At 42.6% G+C, this 20,410-nt stretch overlaps 2 protein-coding genes across 2 annotated transcripts in view; one reads left to right on the forward strand and one right to left on the reverse strand.

The window, feature by feature from the left end:
• Positions 1 to 11,260, forward strand: part of SYN3 (synapsin III) — a 190,450-nt gene extending 179,190 nt beyond the window's left edge. The window contains exons 12-14 of the mRNA XM_059471664.1: positions 2,173 to 2,257; positions 3,715 to 4,012; positions 5,496 to 11,260. Of these exons, the coding sequence (XP_059327647.1) occupies positions 2,173 to 2,257; positions 3,715 to 4,012; positions 5,496 to 5,628 (516 nt within the window). The 3' untranslated portion in view covers positions 5,629 to 11,260. The remainder of the gene's footprint in view (positions 1 to 2,172; positions 2,258 to 3,714; positions 4,013 to 5,495) is intronic.
• On the reverse strand, positions 10,302 to 20,350 carry FBXO7 (F-box protein 7). The gene is made up of 9 exons (XM_059471665.1): positions 20,077 to 20,350; positions 18,496 to 18,745; positions 17,326 to 17,553; positions 15,897 to 16,038; positions 15,346 to 15,429; positions 14,170 to 14,262; positions 13,039 to 13,215; positions 12,335 to 12,372; positions 10,302 to 11,999 (listed from the first exon to the last, which is right to left on the reverse strand). The coding sequence occupies exons 1-9, from the start codon at positions 20,196 to 20,198 to the stop codon at positions 11,595 to 11,597; spliced, it is 1,539 nt and encodes a 512-aa protein (XP_059327648.1). The 5' UTR covers positions 20,199 to 20,350; the 3' UTR covers positions 10,302 to 11,594.
• Positions 20,351 to 20,410: the final 60 nt, after the last annotated feature.

Below are 20,410 nucleotides of genomic sequence, written 5' to 3' on the forward strand. Positions count from 1 at the left end.
CAAAGAAGAAAAAATGTTCCATTCATTTCTTTTTGATTCTTTTCCTTTCATTTCTTTGGGAATACTTTCATGAAGTGGTAGATAACAGGCAGTCAGAATGATGTAGCTAGTCAAAAAGCCTTAGGCAAGGTAACAGACAAGCTATAAAAGAAAGCATGGAGGGGCTAAAAGGTAAAGTTTTATTGTGTAGCAGAAGCTGACCTCAGATATAGATGTTAGAAATTTTAATTCTTGCAAACAGTTAGCAGAGGGGATACTTCAAATACTGCACCTGGCCATGTTGATAAATGGGTTGGTTGAGCCCAGGACAGGATGTTAATGACAAGTTTGCTTTCATGCCTTCAACATGAAACCCAGTGCCATGGCTACAATGAGGTTCTGTCCTTGCCTACCACCAGAAGACCTTGGGCTGGTCCTCACCCCTTCATCTCTCAGCCTCGAAAACCTGTTTTGCCTTTATTTCTGAAATGCCTTTGTTGGCTGTAGGGAGAGACTGTAGAGGTGAATAGGAGATCCAATTCCTTTTCTTTGCCTGGTCTAATCAAGACATCTCACAGCATCAGAACAGGTAATTTCCATCAACACCAAGGCAAGGTTTAGTTCCCAAGCCATGTAGGGCTAGAAGCCATGAATGGAAAATTCACAGATTTTCCTTCTCCGTCCATTTGCAAGTCCCAGGTAAATAGTGCAAAAGATGGACTGGCAACTTCATCACATTTATGCTAGTCAGTTGAAACTAATTTCAATGTTTCCAACTATGAAACATTTCTTCACATTTCCAGAATCACTTAGCTCATTCTTTTGACCTTCCAGGAGCCTTGAAGACCCTTTTATCATGATGTTCTGCATGTAAATAATCCAGCATGTACCAGCCTATCTGTCTCCAGCTTTTCTGGTTTTCATAAACAATTTTGTGCAATAGACTTACTCAGACTTTTGTTAACTTTGGACCAGCCCTTTGTGCAGCAGCTCTGCATTGCTTAATCTGTTTATTAAAATATCTGTCAAAAAGATTAAACAGTGAGAGAGAAGAAAGAGCAGATGGCACCAAATTATTTGCATTAGTCAGGACCAGGGATGGCAGTGAAGAACATCTGACAGAGCTATGTATGTTCAGTCACCATAACAGCAAATGAAACTCCATATGGAAGACTGAAGGCTAAGCAAAGCTGGGGGTAGAGAGAGAGAGAGCATAAACAATGTGCAGAACTTTCAAGTGGCACCAGCCATTCCCTTGTGAAATACTTTGTCGCATACAGGCTAATGAAAACCATTGCTCAGCCTATGGTTGTGTTGACAAGGGAAAAGCAGGAAATTAGGATGCAGGAAAAATGAACTGGCAACGTATACAGAGAACCCAGATATTGCTTCATCTGGAAAAATATAAGCAGACCCATCTCTGGCATCTCCAGGAGAAATTACAAAGCTGGGAAAGAGAAGTTGGTGATGAAAACAATTAGGGCCTTGGAAATATTCCCATGGAGGGACTGGAGGGATTCTAAAGTCTCTTGGCTTTAGAAAGGAGGTATATGAGAGAGAGGGCAGTGAAGGTTTTCAAAATAATGAATGGCTTAGCATGGGCTGGTTGTGAGAAGTAGTCTCAAAACTCAGAACAAAGCAACAGAGATAAGAAATGGGAAAGACAATGAGGCTGAAAGGTGAGCATGACTCAAAGGGTCTGGATGTAAATATCAAAACAAAATATCTGAAACTGTTGCAAAGATTTTGTGGAGCAGATAATAAGCTTCATGTTTCAGGGCTAAAGCTGACCCATGCTTATTAGTAATCAAGAGGAGACCCCTTAGGGTACAGGGATGATTACTCCGTAGACATTTCCATGGTTCATCCCTCCTTCCTTCGGAACATCTGGTGCTGGCAACTGTCCAAAATAGGAGATGGGACTGAGAGAATCCCTCAAGCCAGATACTTTGGTAATTCCTGATTGCCTAAAAACATTCTAAATTTTCATTTCATTGTTATTCCCTGTGAGCAAACAACTTCTATGCTCTTTTTGACTCACCTCTCCATTTTAGTCCCATGAGATTTTACCAGCCAGATGCTGCATGTGTGTGAGTGTATTTAAGGAACACTTCATGACTCTACAATTCCTGTATTACCTCAGGCTTCTCTTTAGGGACTATGTATTAACTGGACTGGCTTTTTTCCCTCTAGCCTCCACAAGCTCAGCCTGTGTCAATGAAATCTCAGACTGGACCTCCACTTGGACAACTGTCACAACCACGGCCTCCTCCACAAGGTACAGTTCTCTGATTCCCATGTCAGTGGTGACTCTGAGTCCTATCAGTTTGCCTTCTAAGTAAAAGGTATCAGGGGAAAGGTTTTGCTCATTTTCCAATTCACTGCCAAGCAGGCAGCAAATTCAGTGTACTATTAAAGCAAATATTGTCATATTCCACAGAAGCTTAGAAAGTGGGATGAAAACTTGATATAGATCCAGTTGATACCACTGATAGGACTTGGCTCAGCAAAACAAGGCCACTTGAACGGGCACTGGAGCAACAGAGTATATTGTGTTTGCACAAAGCTGTGCAGTTACAAGTGTTAAGAATTGATAAGAAGATGCTAGTGTTGTCAGGCTTGGAACAGACATCAACATTGCAATGCCAGGATCCTTGATCCCTCTGTCCAGGAGCTCCCATGTCAGCAAGAGCACAACTCCAGCTCCTCCTGACAGCAGAAGCAGTTCTGACTTGTGTGGCTTGGTCAGAACAAGAGGTTTGGTTTATTGTCCTGATGTACACTGAGGTGATAAAGCACAGGGCTGCCCCATGGGTAGCCAGATCACACCAACCACTCAATTCACATAACTCATTAGACCCTCATTTTTGCCACCTTCCCTTCCTTTCTCCATTTCAATCTTCTACCAAATTAACACCCTCCTCTAATTATCTTTTCCTCATTGGTCATCGTTTTGCTGCATCCAAAATTGAGCATTTCTATGTAATCTTGGCATTCCATACTATTACTACTATTACTGATATGACCTGTTGGTTTTGCAGGATACTACTCTCCATCTGTCTCCAGTACTCCCCTTCAATTCTCTGTAAAACTTTTTCTCACATAACTCCCCTGACCACCTGTGAAATCCAGCCAGACCTCACAACACTATCTGCAACTTTTGTCAGGTCCTCACAGTATTATCTGTCTTGTCCAGAAATTTCTCATGTCATGTCCAATTGTTTTCCACATCCTCTTCAGTTCTTAGAGTCTGCTGCCAAAGCAACTGAAGGCACTGGGTGATGGTTCTAGAACAGAGGGTAGGGATAGGATGGAATGTCTCACATCAAACTGCTGGGCCCGTGAAGGGACTGCTGACCCAAACCAGCAGGGTCAGCTTACATTTCCCACACAGTTGCTTCTCCAGTGACTCTTCCTTACCCAAGCAGGAAGTGCTCACCAAGGATAAGAAACACCAGATACATGAAGAGTAAGGCAGGTTGAAGTGACTCCCTTTGGGGAGAGCGGAGAAATCTCTTTAGTGCTGAAGAAGGCAGAGAAATGGACAACTCTAGGGAGAAGGAAATCACACCAATTTTAGGCCTGTAAGAGAGTATTTATTTGCCATATTCTTCTCCATAAAGCTACTCCAAAGAGTCTCTCCTCTTAGCAAAACCCATCCTTCCATAGAGATGTTCCATGCTTGTTGCCCGCCACATACACTTCCTCATGTTTATGTCTACATGTCCCTTTCAGGTGGACCACGCCAGCCACAAGGATCTCAGCCTCCCCGAACAAACGCACCCCCACAGCAGCGGCTGTCTCCTCAAGGACAGCAGCCCCAGAGTCCTCAGTCCACTTCCCCTCAGCAGCAAAGGTCACCTGGATCTCCACAGCAAATCCGATCAGCAACTGGCTCCTCTCCAGTGCAGGCCTCCAAGGCAGGCGCGTTCCCTCCACAGCAGCCTCGGCCTCCTGCCCAAGGCCGGGCTCCCAGCCAGCCGAGCCCCACGGAAATGTCCAAGCAGCAAACCACCCCACACCCACACCTGAAGTAAGTCTCTGACAGACTCCTAGTATCTGTAGACATTAGAATAAGGCTGTCCAGGAAGTATCCTGAGATGATGTGGAGAATATATCATCTGTTGTCAAGCAGCAGTCCCCAGGGACAAAGGCCTGCACAACTGTGAGTGACTTCAGAGGTAAATGTGTATCCCTTGGCATAACAGCGCACCAGTGACCTGTTGTTAGGAAAAACAGGTTGTATTTGACATCACAAAGATTTCACATTATTCTTCTTGTTCACGTGCTCAGTGTTCATCGTGTGCTCTACCCCGGCCATATCAACAGAGCCACCACCTTCCCAGCAGGGTGTATAATCCTCACAGGCTGCAAACAGCACAACATTGACCAGAAAGCTCACCAGCTTCACTATTTCCTAGGTGCAGGAGCCACAAAGGTTCTTTTTGCATTTGGTAACAAAAAGGCTGGGGAGACAGGGGGAAGTGGCCCTATTCATGTATATAAAATTCCAGATGGTGACTGTATGTGGAAGCACTCTTCTGGAGCAGAGCACACTGCTGAACTGTTGTGGATCTTTGGAAGCAGCTTTTGCTGTCACCCTGTGTGGAGAATATCTAGCTGGCGCCATGACAGGAAAACTGACCAAAAAAAGGTCTGATGCTGACAAAAAGTTAGCACAAGAAAATTGGTATGAACAGGCCAGAATAAAACATAGGCTAGGAATAAGAAGACAATTTCTGAGAAGCAGAGGAGCGATGTTCTAGAACAAGCTTTCAGTGATCACGTTTACACAAGCAAGACAAACTAAAGGAGATGTACTTAAGGATCAAATTGTTGGTGCTAAGGATGCAGTCACCACACTATATGTATTTCAGATACTTTTTCCAGTCTACTTTTGTGCTGGATACCTATTACTGATCAGAAGAGACTAAGCATGGTAGCAGGGAAAACTGGGACATTTACTTCAAAAGCACGTCCTGATCTGAACTTGATCGCTAGCAGATACACAGTCAGCAGGAGCAGTGTGGTCAACCCAAAGACCTGCATTAGAGAGTTGACAGTCAGAGCAGACAGGCTGAGGAGGGCGGGAAACAGCACACATTGCAGGGGATCTGGATGCCAACTTACCCAGCCTCTTCAGCTCTCACAGCTGAAAGGCCAAGACCATCATTCCTGGTAAGGCTGATGAAAGACAGGTGACTCCCAATATTAATCTCTTCTGTATTAGTAGTGAAATTACTTCAAGGTGTCTCACAACAGCCTCACCAAATAGCAACTGCATACTTCTAGTCAGATGTTTTCATCAACACCTACCAGTTTGGACTGAGCCACTTGCCCATGCCTCATTCTGTCCCACCTCCCCCATTCCTGGATATCTTAGCACATGGATATTTTCCATGCCAACCTATCTTTTTATCCTAGCATTTGTTTTTGTGATGAAACACAAAGCATGAGTAACCAGCTTTGAATTCCCACCTTCTCCTGCTGAGACTGAACTTTGTTTTCCCTTTCAGCAAATCGCAGTCCCTGACAAACAACTTCAGCATACCTGAGTCATCTCAGCGAGGAAATGCCACTGAAGATGAAGCAAAAGCTGAGACCATCCGCAACCTGAGGAAATCATTTGCTAGCCTGTTTTCTGATTAACAGTCCTGCAACTGGATCTGTGCTTTTGTCAGCCCTCATTCTACATTATGTCATACCTGATGTCATCCTGGAATACACTCAGTGAACCCAGCGATTGACAACTAACACCTGGGTAAAGGGAATTTAGAGAACTATAATTGTTTTAATACAAAGAAAATATTCAAATAATGATCTGAAAAGTGACTGTATAAAAGTGTCAGTATTTCATTGGGTTTTGTGCATAATCAGAATAATATCTGTTCTGAGTTGTAAAGCAAATTTTACTCTTGCTACCCCCTGTGGAGTCAACACAGTTATGACAGTGCAAACTAGGTTTTATTTTAATTTGTATATAGTCAATACAATTAAATTCCAATTAGTGAATTCTTGTTAAGATCAAGGTAAAAAAAATTAGGCTTCTTTCAGAAACACCCATGCAAAGGCAGAGTCAAGAATAAGTATCCATTGAACAACAAAGTGAGCATGCTTGAGCATCCAGTGAACTGTGGAATTTCATTATAGCAACTTCATAAAAGGTCACTTTTCAGAGCAAAACTACATTCAAGATAAAGACGGTACCAGGCATTAGTAAGCACCAAAGATCACACAAGCAGGTCAGCCAGATGGTCTGCTGCTTTATTCCAGATCATTCTGCTCATAGCAGATAAAACATCTCTGTTTCATGCCTTGCATTTATGTCCCCTGCGTGTGACTCCCGAGGTCTGAGAGAAAAATGTCATGTTCTAACCCTGTAGCCTTAGTTCAAAAATAACCTAAGAAATGAGTCTTCCACACAAAAAAACAACTCCTTCCCCTGCCCCTGAAAACACCAGAGTTCACACTCACAGTTCACACAAATTCCAGACAAAACCCAGCTAAACTCCAAGCACTTTGGTGACTTGATCACATCTGGCTGTGTATGTCCCTCAGGAGCATGCTTAATTAATAGCAGATCTGATGAAGTGCACATAGTTGTGTGCTGAGTGTTCCATAATACTGAATGGACAGAGAGATGGAGTGAAATCCTGTCTCCTGCCTTGAATTCCCACTGACTTTGCTGGGGTGAATGCAAAATGAATGCAAGGTGACAAACTTGCAATAGAACTGGAAAATTACATTTCACAAATAAGATGACCTGGGTCCTTCCTGAGACACCAAACCACAGGAGGGCACATATGGGATTGTCCCAAGCAGTAACAATCAGTATTAGTTCTCCCTGACCATTCCCAAGAATTATTCTTCCAGAGAAGCCAGAGATGGATCTTTGCTGATGTGCTTTTCCTCTGATCCTGCAACACTGAAAGAAGCTGTGTGTGTCTGTGCACATAGACTGGAACAGGGACATGACAAACCCCACACAAGCTGTGTTCATGATTGAAAAAACTCATCCTAGGTAAATCCATAAATTTCTAGCTATTTATACCAGCTGAGATCCTACCCCTTGCACCCTGGGAGGTCTGTTAGGAACACACCTAATGCAGATGCCAGTCCTCATCTCACCTCCTCGACATGAAGCTTTGAGGCCAGACTTGGCTTTGTGCTTCCCTTGGCAACTTCACCATGATGATACTTAAGAATGCCCAGGGATGTCAGTAAGTCAAAAAAGTATTTGAGCCAATGGCCCAGATCTTTGCTGTCACTTAAACAAGGAGATCCCCAAAGCAGCAAAAGCAACATCTGCATTAGCCATCTTGGATCTTATGATTCACTAGTGGGACTAAAGCCAAACAAGGAAATCCTTCCTGCATAGCACCTGTAATGAACATCTAAATCCAATGAAGTCATCTGGACCTTGTATGACCTACCCCTGAGCAGGCCTTTGCACATATAATGGCAAATAACAGTACAGCTTTTCCAGATTGGAAGTCCCTCAAGAGACTCATCCGGATCAATGATTTATACCTCAAGTTCGGTATTACAGAACCATCTTATTCTCTGATGGCTTGTCTTCTGTTTTGCTTTCCTCACCTCTGTGCTGTCCTTCAGGGTTTGATAAGCAGTTTACCATGTAGCATCATAAATATATGTCATCATCTGAGGAAAAAATAACCCAGTCCCTGCTGTGTTGTCTCCAGGAGCAATAAAAGAGTGAGAAATGGCCTTGAGCAAGCAGTGTCCCACTGGCGAGAGAAGTAGATTAACAGGCTTCACTATCTGTAGAAGAGGATTTCCTTCTGTAACACTTCTCTCAGCATGGTTTATGCCTTTCCCTTCTGAATGGTCAACAGAGATGCGGAGAGAGAAATGAAAGTTTACTGAGAGAATCCTCAATTGCTTTATCCCCTGAAATTCCATGATTCCCTCACCAATAGGCCATATACAAAAAAGGAATGGTGACTAGTATGCCATGGTCCCATAAATCAACAGCAGTTCATCACTGAAAGTGCAACAGCTGGGTCATTTGCTGAGGCTGCATTTGAACACAGCAGGGCTGTCCTCTGACAGACCACAGGAACAGGACAGCACTGTCAGTTTTCATTCCCAGTAGTGACTCAGTCTCTTCATTTGCCTACAGCTCCCAGCTGTCGCCTTTTGACAAACAAGCAAACAGAATTGCATCTCACTGCCTAGCTTTAAGTTGTAACATCAAGTACAAACAACAGGCACTCTCAGCTTAATTTAGTTAGTCCATGGTTCCTGAAAAAGCACCTTCAGTTCTATTCACAGAAGTGCTTTAAAGCAGTGAGTTGATTTCTAAAGCTAGAATGATGAAAATCTGTTGTGTCCTGTAACTGTCCCAACAGTACACTTCCCATCTACAGGTATGATGCTCACATACTAGATGTGCTAACAGGAGATTTCACAAATGCATCATCCCATCTTCAAATTATTACCTTTGATGCTGGCTTTCTACTCCAAAATCCCTACCCTCTAGAAAAAGAGAAGAGGGAATACAAGGGGTATTCTTCTTTTATATGAATGGAAAACAAAGGTACACCCAAGAGGCATTTAGGTACCTAAATATAATAGTAGGGGCAGTAGGAAAACACAGAAAAACTGGTAAAGAGAGGCTACATTTAAATCACAAGCCACACAAGCCCCACAGCACACCTTGGAATCTTTCTCGCACAGATGTGAACACTGAGAACGTGGTCAAAGCTTCTTTTGTCCTATTTGCCTTAAGTTTCTTCACATGGAAGCCAGGAAACATGAATAGGTTTGTGTGTTTGGGTCCAGCCCATGAAGTAGCTGGGACACAGCTGTGACACCCAACCACATCCACCACCTGGAAAATTAGTTTACATTTTGCTGTTTAGCTACAAACTGAAGAACACCTTGACTTTCTTGTCATAGCTAGGTGTGGTATTTCAAGAGAAATGGAACACACATTCCCAGGCAAGCTAAGGTCCAGCAGAACAGCAGTCCTGCTTAAAAAATACCACTTGTAAATGCAGTGGTATTTTACAGTCTTCCACTAATCACAAGCAGGTAGGTAAGACCTTGTGTATGACTCATAGACCTTGTGTATGCCTCAGCTGCTTCATCTGGTTGGCCTGAAATTTCATTACTAAGATAAAACAATACATAGAAAAGCCAAGGATAATAGTTCCTTATTTCCAAGTGACTCAGTAGCAACCTTTACAGTGCTAGATACTGATTAGTACAGGTAAAGAACGCTCATCTTAAGGCATTTCATCTTTTGTGATTTCTCTTTTATCATTTGCAACAGCAATGATATACACACTTAACTTAGGAGCTAGGAAATAAAAAAAACCAAACAAACAAGCAGCTAGTTTTCAAGTATTTCCTCTGTTTTGTCTTCTAATTTTATACTGTTGGTCCTGAGATACTCACTTTATACTTTATACCCTGTTTTATGAATAACAGGAACTCCTCTTTAAGGAACTTTACAATTTCAGCTAATTCAGGTTTCTTAATCTTTGGTTCACAACACCTTTACTACAATGTGAGGGAGAACAAAAAAAGGGAAGGAGTATCTTCAGGTCACTTAGTGGTGTAAAAGGGCCGAGTTCATTACTTCAAAACCAAACATTTCAATTACAAAATCCAGGATAAACTGAACCTCTGGCATCAGCCTGCAGAAGTATGACTTCATGGCTGTCTTCAGCAAAGAGGGCCCAATTCCAGAGCAGCACGTGGCTTGCCAGCAGGGCTAGCCATGTGACTGTCATCAAGGCATTGGCAATGTGAGCACCACTGGCACCACAAAATTAACTCCTAACACGCACTATGTGATCACTGTTCCCAGAAATAGCTTGGAAAAAAAGAAAAAATATAAGTTATGAATTATTTTGTCAGTTAAAGCTCTGTAACCTTATCCGAGTATTATTTACGCACTGCTGAAGCGCTGCTGAAGCATCACAAGGACAAAATTGTGCAAGACCAATACAGTGTAGATTTACCTTTTCCTTTTTATAGTCAGTGGAATATAAAGAATTGCTGCAAACTCTAAGAGATCTGACTATGCATTTCACTGGTAAAAATGCTTTTGGAACAAGGCAATTCAACCACTGAAGGCAAAAGTTAAAAGTTAAGGCTAATCTTGGTAGGGAAGGAAAAGGATCTCTGTGAAGAAGAAAAGGAAGAAAGAAGCAATACAACTTTTGACAGCAAAATAAAGTATTATATTTTACTTCCACTGGCAAAACTCCCTGACCTTACTAATGTCAGCTGATTTTATACAAAACGAGAGGATGAACCACTGAAATCTCACCAGAAAAAGCACATAAGAATTACTGATTAAATAGCTTGTATTTAACAGGAAATGTCATTCCATTTCCACAGCTGGAATTTCAAAAAAGTTTTAGAAAATAATATCAGTTGTCACAACAGCCATTAAGTACCATTCACATTTATAGAAACACTGAGATCAATCATCTTAAAAAATACATAAGAAATTAAAAGTTCTAGCAAAGTTCAGTCATTCCAGTCTTCCTTTAATTGAGCTCCAGCATCAGTTTGCAGGTCTCATCAGGAAACTTTAACAGTGGTCTTGTTAGCTGCTCATTAGTTAATAAGACAACACTTGAAAGGTGCTCATAACATGCTACGACACATTTCTTTTTGGCAAGTTATCATCTGATACTTAAGTAATGGAACTAAATGGAATTTACTAAAGTCAGAACACATTCTGCTTCTTATGTTGTTGTGATCCCATCACCACTGTAACCAGGTTCAGCCTATTTAATTCTTTAAGTATGTCAGATAGGAAGAAGAGATGCATTTTCACACCACTTTTAGTTCAAACACAGTAAATGCAGTCGTGTACTACAGATCCTTATTTGTAAAGTCAAGGACAAAGTCAAAAGTTTTGCTGCTGATTCTTTGTAAAATTTCTCTGCTTCTGCTTAAACTTCTGAGTTGCACTGTGGCATGACTTTACTCAATTGTTTGTAAAATGAATTTATTTGTGTTCTAATATTTCCATTGTAAAGAAAATCCCTTTGCTGTATTCTTTGTGCATTAAGTAACAATACAAAAATGCTTTTTACCTAATAAAACATTAAAGGAAAAAGGAAACAACACCTTTAAAAATTTCCATGAACACACATCCACCATAACAGCGGCAGTATCCTGTTCTATGTGGTAACTTTTTTGTTAATAACGATTATTAATTAACTGAGTAGATTTTAAACAAAACCTTTCATCCTGGCAATGCAGTAAAACTCTTCAAATAAAACAGACAAGTAGAGGGTTTGTATTTAAAGTGCTCTTTATCTGATGCAGTAAGGATTTGGCTGCTATTCTGGTCTCTAAGTAGCACTTCACAGACGATCAAGGGCAAGGAGGGGGCAGCAGAACAAACTGCTCTAAGTCGTAGCTCTTTGAGGAACAGACCTTAAGTGCCAGGTGATACAGCACTACCAGAGCACAAAACAAACCCAGCCTCTGCAGTTGGGACATCACCATGCACACATGTTCTTGACACAATCTGAAGGCAGATGTTAGTGCCTGGGATCTGCAATCTCCTACAGTTAGAAAGCAAGCTCAGCAACTACAGAACTCCCTGCAGGAAAAAGCAGCAATCAAATGAATGCACGGCGAATGTCCATGGGGCGGCCCCGGCTGGGTCGAGGTGGAAACCTGTCACTGGGACCAACTCGTCCTGGAAGCGTGGGGTTTGCTCCAGGCAGGGAGCCAATGGGGTCAAAATGTGGTCTGAATGGAGGAAACTGACCTGGTGCTTCTCCCTGGCCAGGAATGAGTGAGTTAATTGGGTCTCCAACATATGGAAGTGTTGGTCTCTCATCATATTCTCCCCCAATGATCATTGGGGGATAGATTGGATTTGATGGGAATGGGTTGGGTGGAAAGGGATTAGGATAGAATGGGTTGGGATGAAAGGGGATTGGATGAGGTATAGGGGGCAGAAGCATCATGTGCCTCCATCTCAGGGCTTCCTTCTTCTGTTTCAACTTTTTCTTGTATAGCTGCAGACAGAAAAAAAAAGTATTTTAAAGCTCTCTAAGTGTTCCAGCTTCAGCAGCTACATTCAGTTTTACAGCACATGCTCCTCACCAGCCTGAAAACTCAGACCAGCCCTGCCCACCAAAGACCAGGCACAGCACCCCAGAAGATCTCTAACCCTCATGAAGAGTGCACCACAACTTCTTGATGTTCCTTTCCGCTAGTCTGACCAACATGCACACACAGAATACCACACTTCTAAGCTAAACTTTAACTCAAAGTTAGTGCCTCCCAAAGTCTATACTTAATTCTCAAACTAAGATTGATCTCAGAGAGATTATATTAAAAAGCCACCTACTTCTTTCCAATCTGTGTCACGAGGTCTTGCAATAGGATCTACAAAGAGAAGCAAAGCATTAAGAAAAGCAACAGATCTGCAGATACCTGCAGTTTGTCAGAATTCAAAGACTAATCAAGATATGAACAACACTTTTGGTCAATACATCTTTTTTTAAAGATAATGTATCTTAAAAAATATAAAGCTCCAGGTCCTTTTGATAGGTAATCTACTTGCACACCCATTCCCAAGTAAAGCATGATCTTGAAATGTTATTAAATACAGAAATCCCAGAAACATCATCTCTGCCTTTGCCTTCTGACAGCACTTCCCCTGATTACCTTTGTTTCTTAACTCTCTTGTGAGAAATTGAAGCAGGAATATATCTTCCCTCCATTTCCTAATATCTGCAGTAGCCAATACATCAAGGCAGCAAAGGAAACAGATGAAAACAAGGAAAGCCTGCACCACACAAGGGGATGAACCATGTGGAGCATCAATAACGGCTCAGAAGATTGCCAACCATTTTCCTTGGTAGAAAACTCTGCATCCCCCTGAATCACACACTGATCAACTGTACTGATTAGTATCACAAACAACTGCATTTACTCACAGTGTTTCAATATCATTATTGGTTGCCTGAGGAGCCTCTTATCAAAGCCTGTCAGAACTAACCCCTCTGTCAACATGAGAATGTAATGAGAAAAAGATGTGCCTGACATTACCTCGGAAATCCCGCAGGTACATAAACCTCCACAGAAGCTGGTCATTGGAAGCTGTGTAGAGATCACGGCAAACAGCTGAGAGAGAGATCAGGGAACGGACATCCAGGAGTCTGAAAATCCGAAGCTTGAGCTCAAGAGGAAGGACCACTAACCCAAACACATCTGGCAAGTTCAAAGCTACAGAAAGGAGAAAGAAAGTTCAGAAAAAAATACAGTAAACTCGACTTCTCTTAGGTAGTGCTTCTATCTCCACAGACCCCAAAAGAAAGAAAGAACATTATAATCTTTCCCTTACATCCTCTCCCTTTGATGCCTGAGTTACACCACTCTTCTGAGCAACTACTGTGATGTGACTCCTTGCAAAACAGATCTCTTGCAACTCTAACTACACTTAAGAGGTACACAAAATAGGACAAATTACACTTTATACTGAGCACTATGCCTAAGAAACATTGCACACTAAATTATGCTTACAGGCTACGGAGCTAAGGAATAAGTAAAGGGAAGAAAGACCTGCCCAATTTCATAACCCTGCAAAAAAGACAAATATAGAGCACATGCTTCACATAAAATCTTCATGCACTGAAGTCTAGAGGGAATTCCATTGTCTTCAGAATACAAAACTGAGAACATTTATGACAGTAAGTATGCAGAGAAAGCCTGGCTTCCTACTGGTTCATAAACACCAGCCTGGGTTACTTCCTACCATCCTTTCCAAGCCCTCAAGGACCGTTCCTAGTAAGACTATTCCTGAGGTCAGACTTCCAAACATGATGTTAAATAAATGTTTCTGTTTTGACAAAGAAATAGATCAAAACTACAGAACTACTGCTATAAAATTGTTGTGGTAGGATTTCCTCATCATTATGCATGGAAAACAGCCACTCCATTTCCATCTCTGAAGTGAGAGTAGAGCAATCAAAATTAAAACCAGAATTATATTAACATTTTCTGAGTTACAAAGATTAATATGATTTCTTTAGCATGTATATTTTACTTTATTTTTACTGTTTATACACCTATCACTCAACAGCTGTTTCTAACACTCTTCCTTCAAGGCTTTAGATTGACTCCCTTCCTTCCATCCTCACAAATTAAGTTCCATCTTTAATTGCAAATATTTTCTCTCACCTTGTCGGGCAGCAGCTAGGAGAGAGTAAACCAGCTGGTCTTTAAAGAGACGGGACAATTTCTGAAGGTCTTTGTAAACACCTGCAACCTTCTCTATCAAAGAAGAGAGGGAAAAAGCTTAACTTCAAGAGGTTATAATGCAACAATTATATAAGAATTACAGTTTTCTTATTAGCACAGCTTTTTTCTGCTTGTGATCTTGATAGGAGCAGCTCTGCAGCTAGAGTGTAATAATCCTGCAACAAGTCAGTCATTGAAGAACTAGAAACCTGACTGGGCTAAGCTTTTCCTTCAGCCTTAGATGGCACAGTTAAGGGAAAGACTTGAGTTCTCTGGAAACAAACTGATTCTCAAGCTGTCAGAGCTTCCTCTGTCAGACTTCAAAGCTCCTGCCTAACACAGATCTATGTTCTAAGAGCCTGCAACCTTCATTCCTCTGACAGAAGTACTCTTCCATGCTGTTCTCTGAAGAAAGAGGAGCAAGAAGACTTTAGTGTTATACTGGACACACTTCAGCACTCAGTTCTTCTACAACCTTTCAATTAGGCTTGTATTTCAGGGACTACACAGAACATAGGAAATTGAGTCAGCATGGACTGCCAGTAAAGCAACTCATATCCTCCAGAGAATATAAGGATGGTCAGGTCTGGGCTCACAAAGACCCACATGGATCTGCTCTTCTCTCCTCCCTCAACTTAGTTTTCACTCTAATTTTGGCACTCTGGAGAAACTATGTGGTCAGCATATGTTTTCTGACAAAAGGAATTTAACAACTACAGCACCACAACAAGAGTGCAGGTACCACCAGCCTCTGAAGCTCTGAGCTGCCAGGAAGAAAGGGGATATCACTCAGCACTGCTGTCCCAGAGATTCACACATATGCCTAAGACCTCATAAATAACAGGCATATGGGCCAAATGATAAACTGAGCTTTACAAGGTTCTTTCCTTACATTGTTAATCCAAAAAATACAATTTGTTCTAACAACAAAATGTGAGTAAATGGCAACACTCTGAAATCCTTTTGCCAAGAAGTTATGACTAACCTAAATGGTAACCACACTTTTATTCTTTTTTGCTATTCTGTACCTATTTGGTGCTCTACTAAAGCAAATTCTTACTCAGTGTGTCCCTTTACTTTTCAGTTTACTACTATGAGATCATAGCTCAGGCATACCTGGGTCCTGAAAGCAAACAAAGGATGATGGCAATAGCTGGATTCTCTTAATACTTCTAATCTCTTCGTTGATTTTTAATGTTGCTATAAATAAAAGAAAGAAAGAAAGACATTTCAAAATTTAAAATAAAGAGAGACAACAAAGACCACTTCATTACTTAAGTAATACATAGTCTGGAAGTTTTAAGTCTTGCAGAAAACATAAAAGAAGCCAAAACATTGTAGCTGAAGCAAATCTACTTCCTTTATGTCTGGCAATGTGTACCAAAATTCCTATGAAATGAGACAACAAAGGTATTTCTACAATATTGCAATGAAAAGGCCAGCTGAAACTCCTAAGGGTTAATCTCTTAAAACAAGAGGGAAAAAAACAGTCAACACAGAGACTGGAAAAGAGTATTCAGCATCAGGAAGTGGCATCCTCTGCACCTCAGCAACCCAAGTAATAAAGGTGCAGTTAAAAACACACAAAAGCACACTTAAGTTTTCTCTTCCTAAACAATGGTGGTACTTAGGAATGTGCATCCAGGACAAAGACTTGACTGACTTACCATTAATAGCAATAAGATCTCCCAGAGGCACACAAGTCAAACCAGCAGAACCTTCTCCACAAAGGGGATGTGTGTACTGTAGCTTATAAACACCATTCCCTCTCCATTTCTCTGGCATGGAGACTGCCTTGGCTTCTATCCCCTACAAATGTAAAGGGATAACAAACACAGTCATACTTTAGCAATGTACCAATGCTGAAGGGTGAGAAAAGGATCAGAAGTTAGGAAATGGCAGAATGATGCTTGCAATTCAACCCTTTGAACTAGATCAGTTCTAATGACTCAGTGATTATGAATATATATGATTATACACATTGTACCCAAAACTAACAGCACATCTAAGTGAAGTTCAGTAATTTTTGTCCTGACAGGAACAGACATTCAGTGAGCACTCACACCTCTTTCTTTGAGACACATACTTCATTCTGTCATCCATTCCAGCATTCTGACAACTCCTGCACATAATTAATTTGCTGCTCAAAAAAAAAAAAACATTGCACCTTTTCTGTGAACTTACCATATTTGACAGGGCTTTAAGAATGATAGTTTGAAGTTAATTAGAATGCCCGATTCAACTAACAGATTTGCTTTCAATTTCAGTATGAAACAGCTCATACGGATTATCAGAGTGGGATACAATATAACCACAAGCACAAGTAGGTTCTTTCTTTCCTCTTAAATCTGCACAGCATTCATCTTCCCTACCTCCAAGCCTGCTCACTGCCATAAACTTTATTCACAGTGGCAAATGTATTCTTTACATAGTACTTCAAATTATGGTGCTACAATGAACTCAGCAGATTTATTAAATTGGTGTTGGTCAACCAGACACCCACATGTGCTTAGTCAGCCTCACTGCAAGAAAAAAGATGAGAATTTAAACACCTTACTGAGACCAAATCTTTTTCTCCATGTTCAGCCATGTATTAGTAAATATAAAATGCAAATGAAAAGGGGAAAAGTGAATCCATACATTGTACAGACATACTGCCATAGGTGCTTGAGTATGATACCTCTACAGATTAGAACAATCAAAGCCAAGTTTGACACTAAGTTGAATACGGAATTAGAGACACTTTTTGGCAGACTTAGACCTCATTAAATACCATTTGACAGGATATCATTGAGATGATACCGACACTTAAGGCAGTATCTTGGGGAAGTGCCACAATCTAAGCACATTTTCACATGCTCTATAGTAAAAGGCAGAAGCAGGAGGTTCAGCTGGGTCCCAGTGAGGCCGAGGACCAACAGAAACACAAGGATAGGCCTCTTCTTCTAAAAGCTGCTCCAGTCTTCAGTCTGAAAACTTTCTGGGAATTTTGAGAAGCTGATCCTTCAGCAGCCCCAGATCCTCAGATGCAGCTTGTATATTCCACAGCTTCCCCACACTGATCCAGAAACTTCTGTTTCTCCTGCACCTACCTACCTGAGGTACATAGCCTGTCTCCATCATAAGAAGATGAACCAGAACGATCAAGGCATCAGTGGCACTGGTACACTCAGCAGAAAGGTAGAGCACCTCTAAGGAATGGGGTGTTTCACCATCAGCAGCCTCACTGCACAGCATGGGTTCGGAGGGATAGGAACCTGTACTTTCTTCCAGGTCAGGATCTTCTGGGACTAATCTAGAAGGAAATTCTTGGCTGGATCCTGCCTTCAAGGGAAAGCAAAGCATATATTTGTTCAGAATATTACACCTCTATATACATCAACATTATACAGCTGCTTATTCCAGCCTGATTCCCCATACAAGTCATATGGATTCATTATACCTCCATTTTCTAGCATTCCAGATGGAGACTGGGATCGTATATGTAGCCCTTGTAGTTTTTAGTTTTTATAATGCAAACCCTCCATGAAAGGGTCTGTCATTTTGTTGCATATACTAACTGAAGGCAAAGTGATCACAGTATATTAAACCTTCATCAGAATTTTTGCAACATACATAGGAATAATTTAATCACTACAGTATCAATATTTATTTGAACTTAGCCAATATGCATAGCAAGTGACCCAAATGCCAACTTGGACTGCCAACAAACACAACAGGCCTAAACAGCAGAGGAGGAAAAAAAAAAAAGTCAATCAATGGAGTGCATCTCCTGCCACTTGAGGAACACTGTGGCTTCATTGTAGCTTCCTTTCTTATAAATCATGGCATGCTATTAATTAACTGACAAAACTACACACAGACACATTATTAAATAAAAGCAGATGAAAACTATAAGCAGTAAGGGTCAGGAAAGGGGGAAAAGATAAGAGCCTATCTTCAACACTGCCTGTTGCATCTGCCCCAGTCTAAACTCGGTTCCTCAAGAAGACGACACTGAGGCAGGCAAGAAACATAATCCTTACGTGCATGTTCCAGCAAAAACATATACTCCTGTAAACCTGAAACACTCTGGGTTCTCTTCTGTACCACAGTGATATACAATGAACAGAGACAAATTTCCATTCAAATAACCAAGCATGTGTCAGACAAGGATAAGGAGCCAAATATTCCCAAGAAATTCACTCCTATATAGCACAGCAACTGACACAACAGGACACCTTCCGTTTTGCCTTGTGCTGTACAGGAAAATTCCCATGTACTTACCCTCTCACCACTATCTTGAACTTCCACCTGCCTTTCTCTTGCACCGTTGGCCTGACTGTTGGACGGCTCATGACCATTCTGAAGTGGGGCAGGAGCAGCAGGAGAAGGAGGTAGGCTGGGCTGTCCATCTGGCTCTTCTAGTAATAAGCATATCAAATCACCAGAAACAATCCCATATGAAGCTAAGGTCTTCTGATCCTCTGTGAGAGCATCTTTTCTGTTCAGTGTTATTGAAAACGTGGTATCAGAACTGCAAAATAATTTTAAAAAGCAGTAAGGAAACATGGTTGGCTGCACCTGGATAGCTACACACTGGAGATGGCAATTGGTGCTGTGGTTTAGGTGGCTTCATGGTGATTGGTCAAAGATGGGACTTGATGATCTTGTCCAACCTTCATGATTCTGTGATTCTACAATTAGAAATGCATACTGCATATTACAATAGTATTGTGCCACGGGGCTTAATCCACTATTAATTACCCATATATAAAAGAAATACGGGTGAGGGGGAAAAGATTATATGAAACTATGAAAAGATTATATGAAATTGCGTCCCCCATGTTTCTCACCAAGTACATTTTAAGTTGCTACAGCTGCTTGGTAAATAAAATTTCATTTACAGAAATTGGTCATAAAACAGTTATGAAGGAAAGCAAGTAAGTATCCTTCAAAAAAGATTTCACAGTTGGAAAACAAGATCTAAATAAGCTACTGCCTCGGATTATTTAAAAATAAATAGTGTTGAAGCCTCAACCAACTTGCTTTCTCACCAAGCTAAACATTTATTCCAATGATCAGCAGGTGTCCTATAGAATGCTAGCTGCAAATGAGGATAACAAGATAAGACACTTCAGGCAAAAAAAAAACAGAAATGAAACTGGTTAGCAGGGAAGCAGCTACCCAGCAGCAGCTACAAAATACACCCACTGTGGCAAGGCAAGCAGTCACTTCGGATTCCTCCTGCCCACACCGCTGTGTGAATCACCAGTGAAACAGCAGCGCGTCGGACCGAATTAAAGGTTTGTGACACAAACCCTTCAGCCACAAAACGCTCCCCTTTTACAGGCGATTCATTTTCCTACGGAGGATGCCGTGAGTTCTTCACAGATAAAATGTTTATGAAACTCCAACCGAGATTGTCCAGGAAGCCTGAGAAAAGTGTAAAACCGAGACCCTACAGCATTTTGTAACTTCAGCGCCACGCAGAAATCTCAGTCAGCTCTAACCGCGCTGCAACCCGCACTTCGCAGCTGAGCACTGCCGAAGTTTTGCTTTCCCGCTCCGCAGCGCCCAGCCGGGAGGCAGCCCGGGTCCCAGGCCCGGCAGGAGCCCGGGCAGCCGGTGCCGTGGGCCGGGTAAAGCGGCCGGGCCGGGCGCTGCCAGTGCCGGGGATGCGCCTCGGGCCCGGGCAGCGCCGCCGCCGCAGCGCCGCGCCCGCCCCGCAGGGGGCAGCACCGCGCCCGGGGCCTGGGGCAGAGCCCTCCCCCCGCGCCGCGTGGTACGGCCCCGCCGGCCCGGGCCGCGCACGGGCGGCATCGCCTCCCCCCGGCACCCCTCACGATGGTTCGCTCCGCTCGTTACCTGTACCCCCAGGCGGGCAGCAGGGCCAGGCGCAGCTGCGCGCGCAGCTCCCCCAGCGTTGGCTCCGCCCCCTGCACCTCCAGGGCCGCCGTTCGCTTCTGCAGCCGTACGCGGAGCTTCATGGCGGCGGCAGCGGGACGGGCGGGGTCTCCGCGCCCACCTCGCGCCCCGAGCGGGCCCCGCCGGGCGGCGGCGGCGGGGAAGGTGGCGACGGGGCGCGGGCGCAAGGGCTGCCGGGCCGGGCCGTTGTTTTGGTTGTCGCGGAACCGCCTCAGCCCGGCCCCGGCCCCGCCTCCGGGGCTCGCGGCACGCCCCCGATCGCTGTCTCTGCGTG

The sequence above is a fragment of the Ammospiza nelsoni genome, chromosome 5 (genome assembly GCF_027579445.1).
Source record: "Ammospiza nelsoni isolate bAmmNel1 chromosome 5, bAmmNel1.pri, whole genome shotgun sequence".
Lineage (NCBI taxonomy): Eukaryota > Metazoa > Chordata > Aves > Passeriformes > Passerellidae > Ammospiza > Ammospiza nelsoni.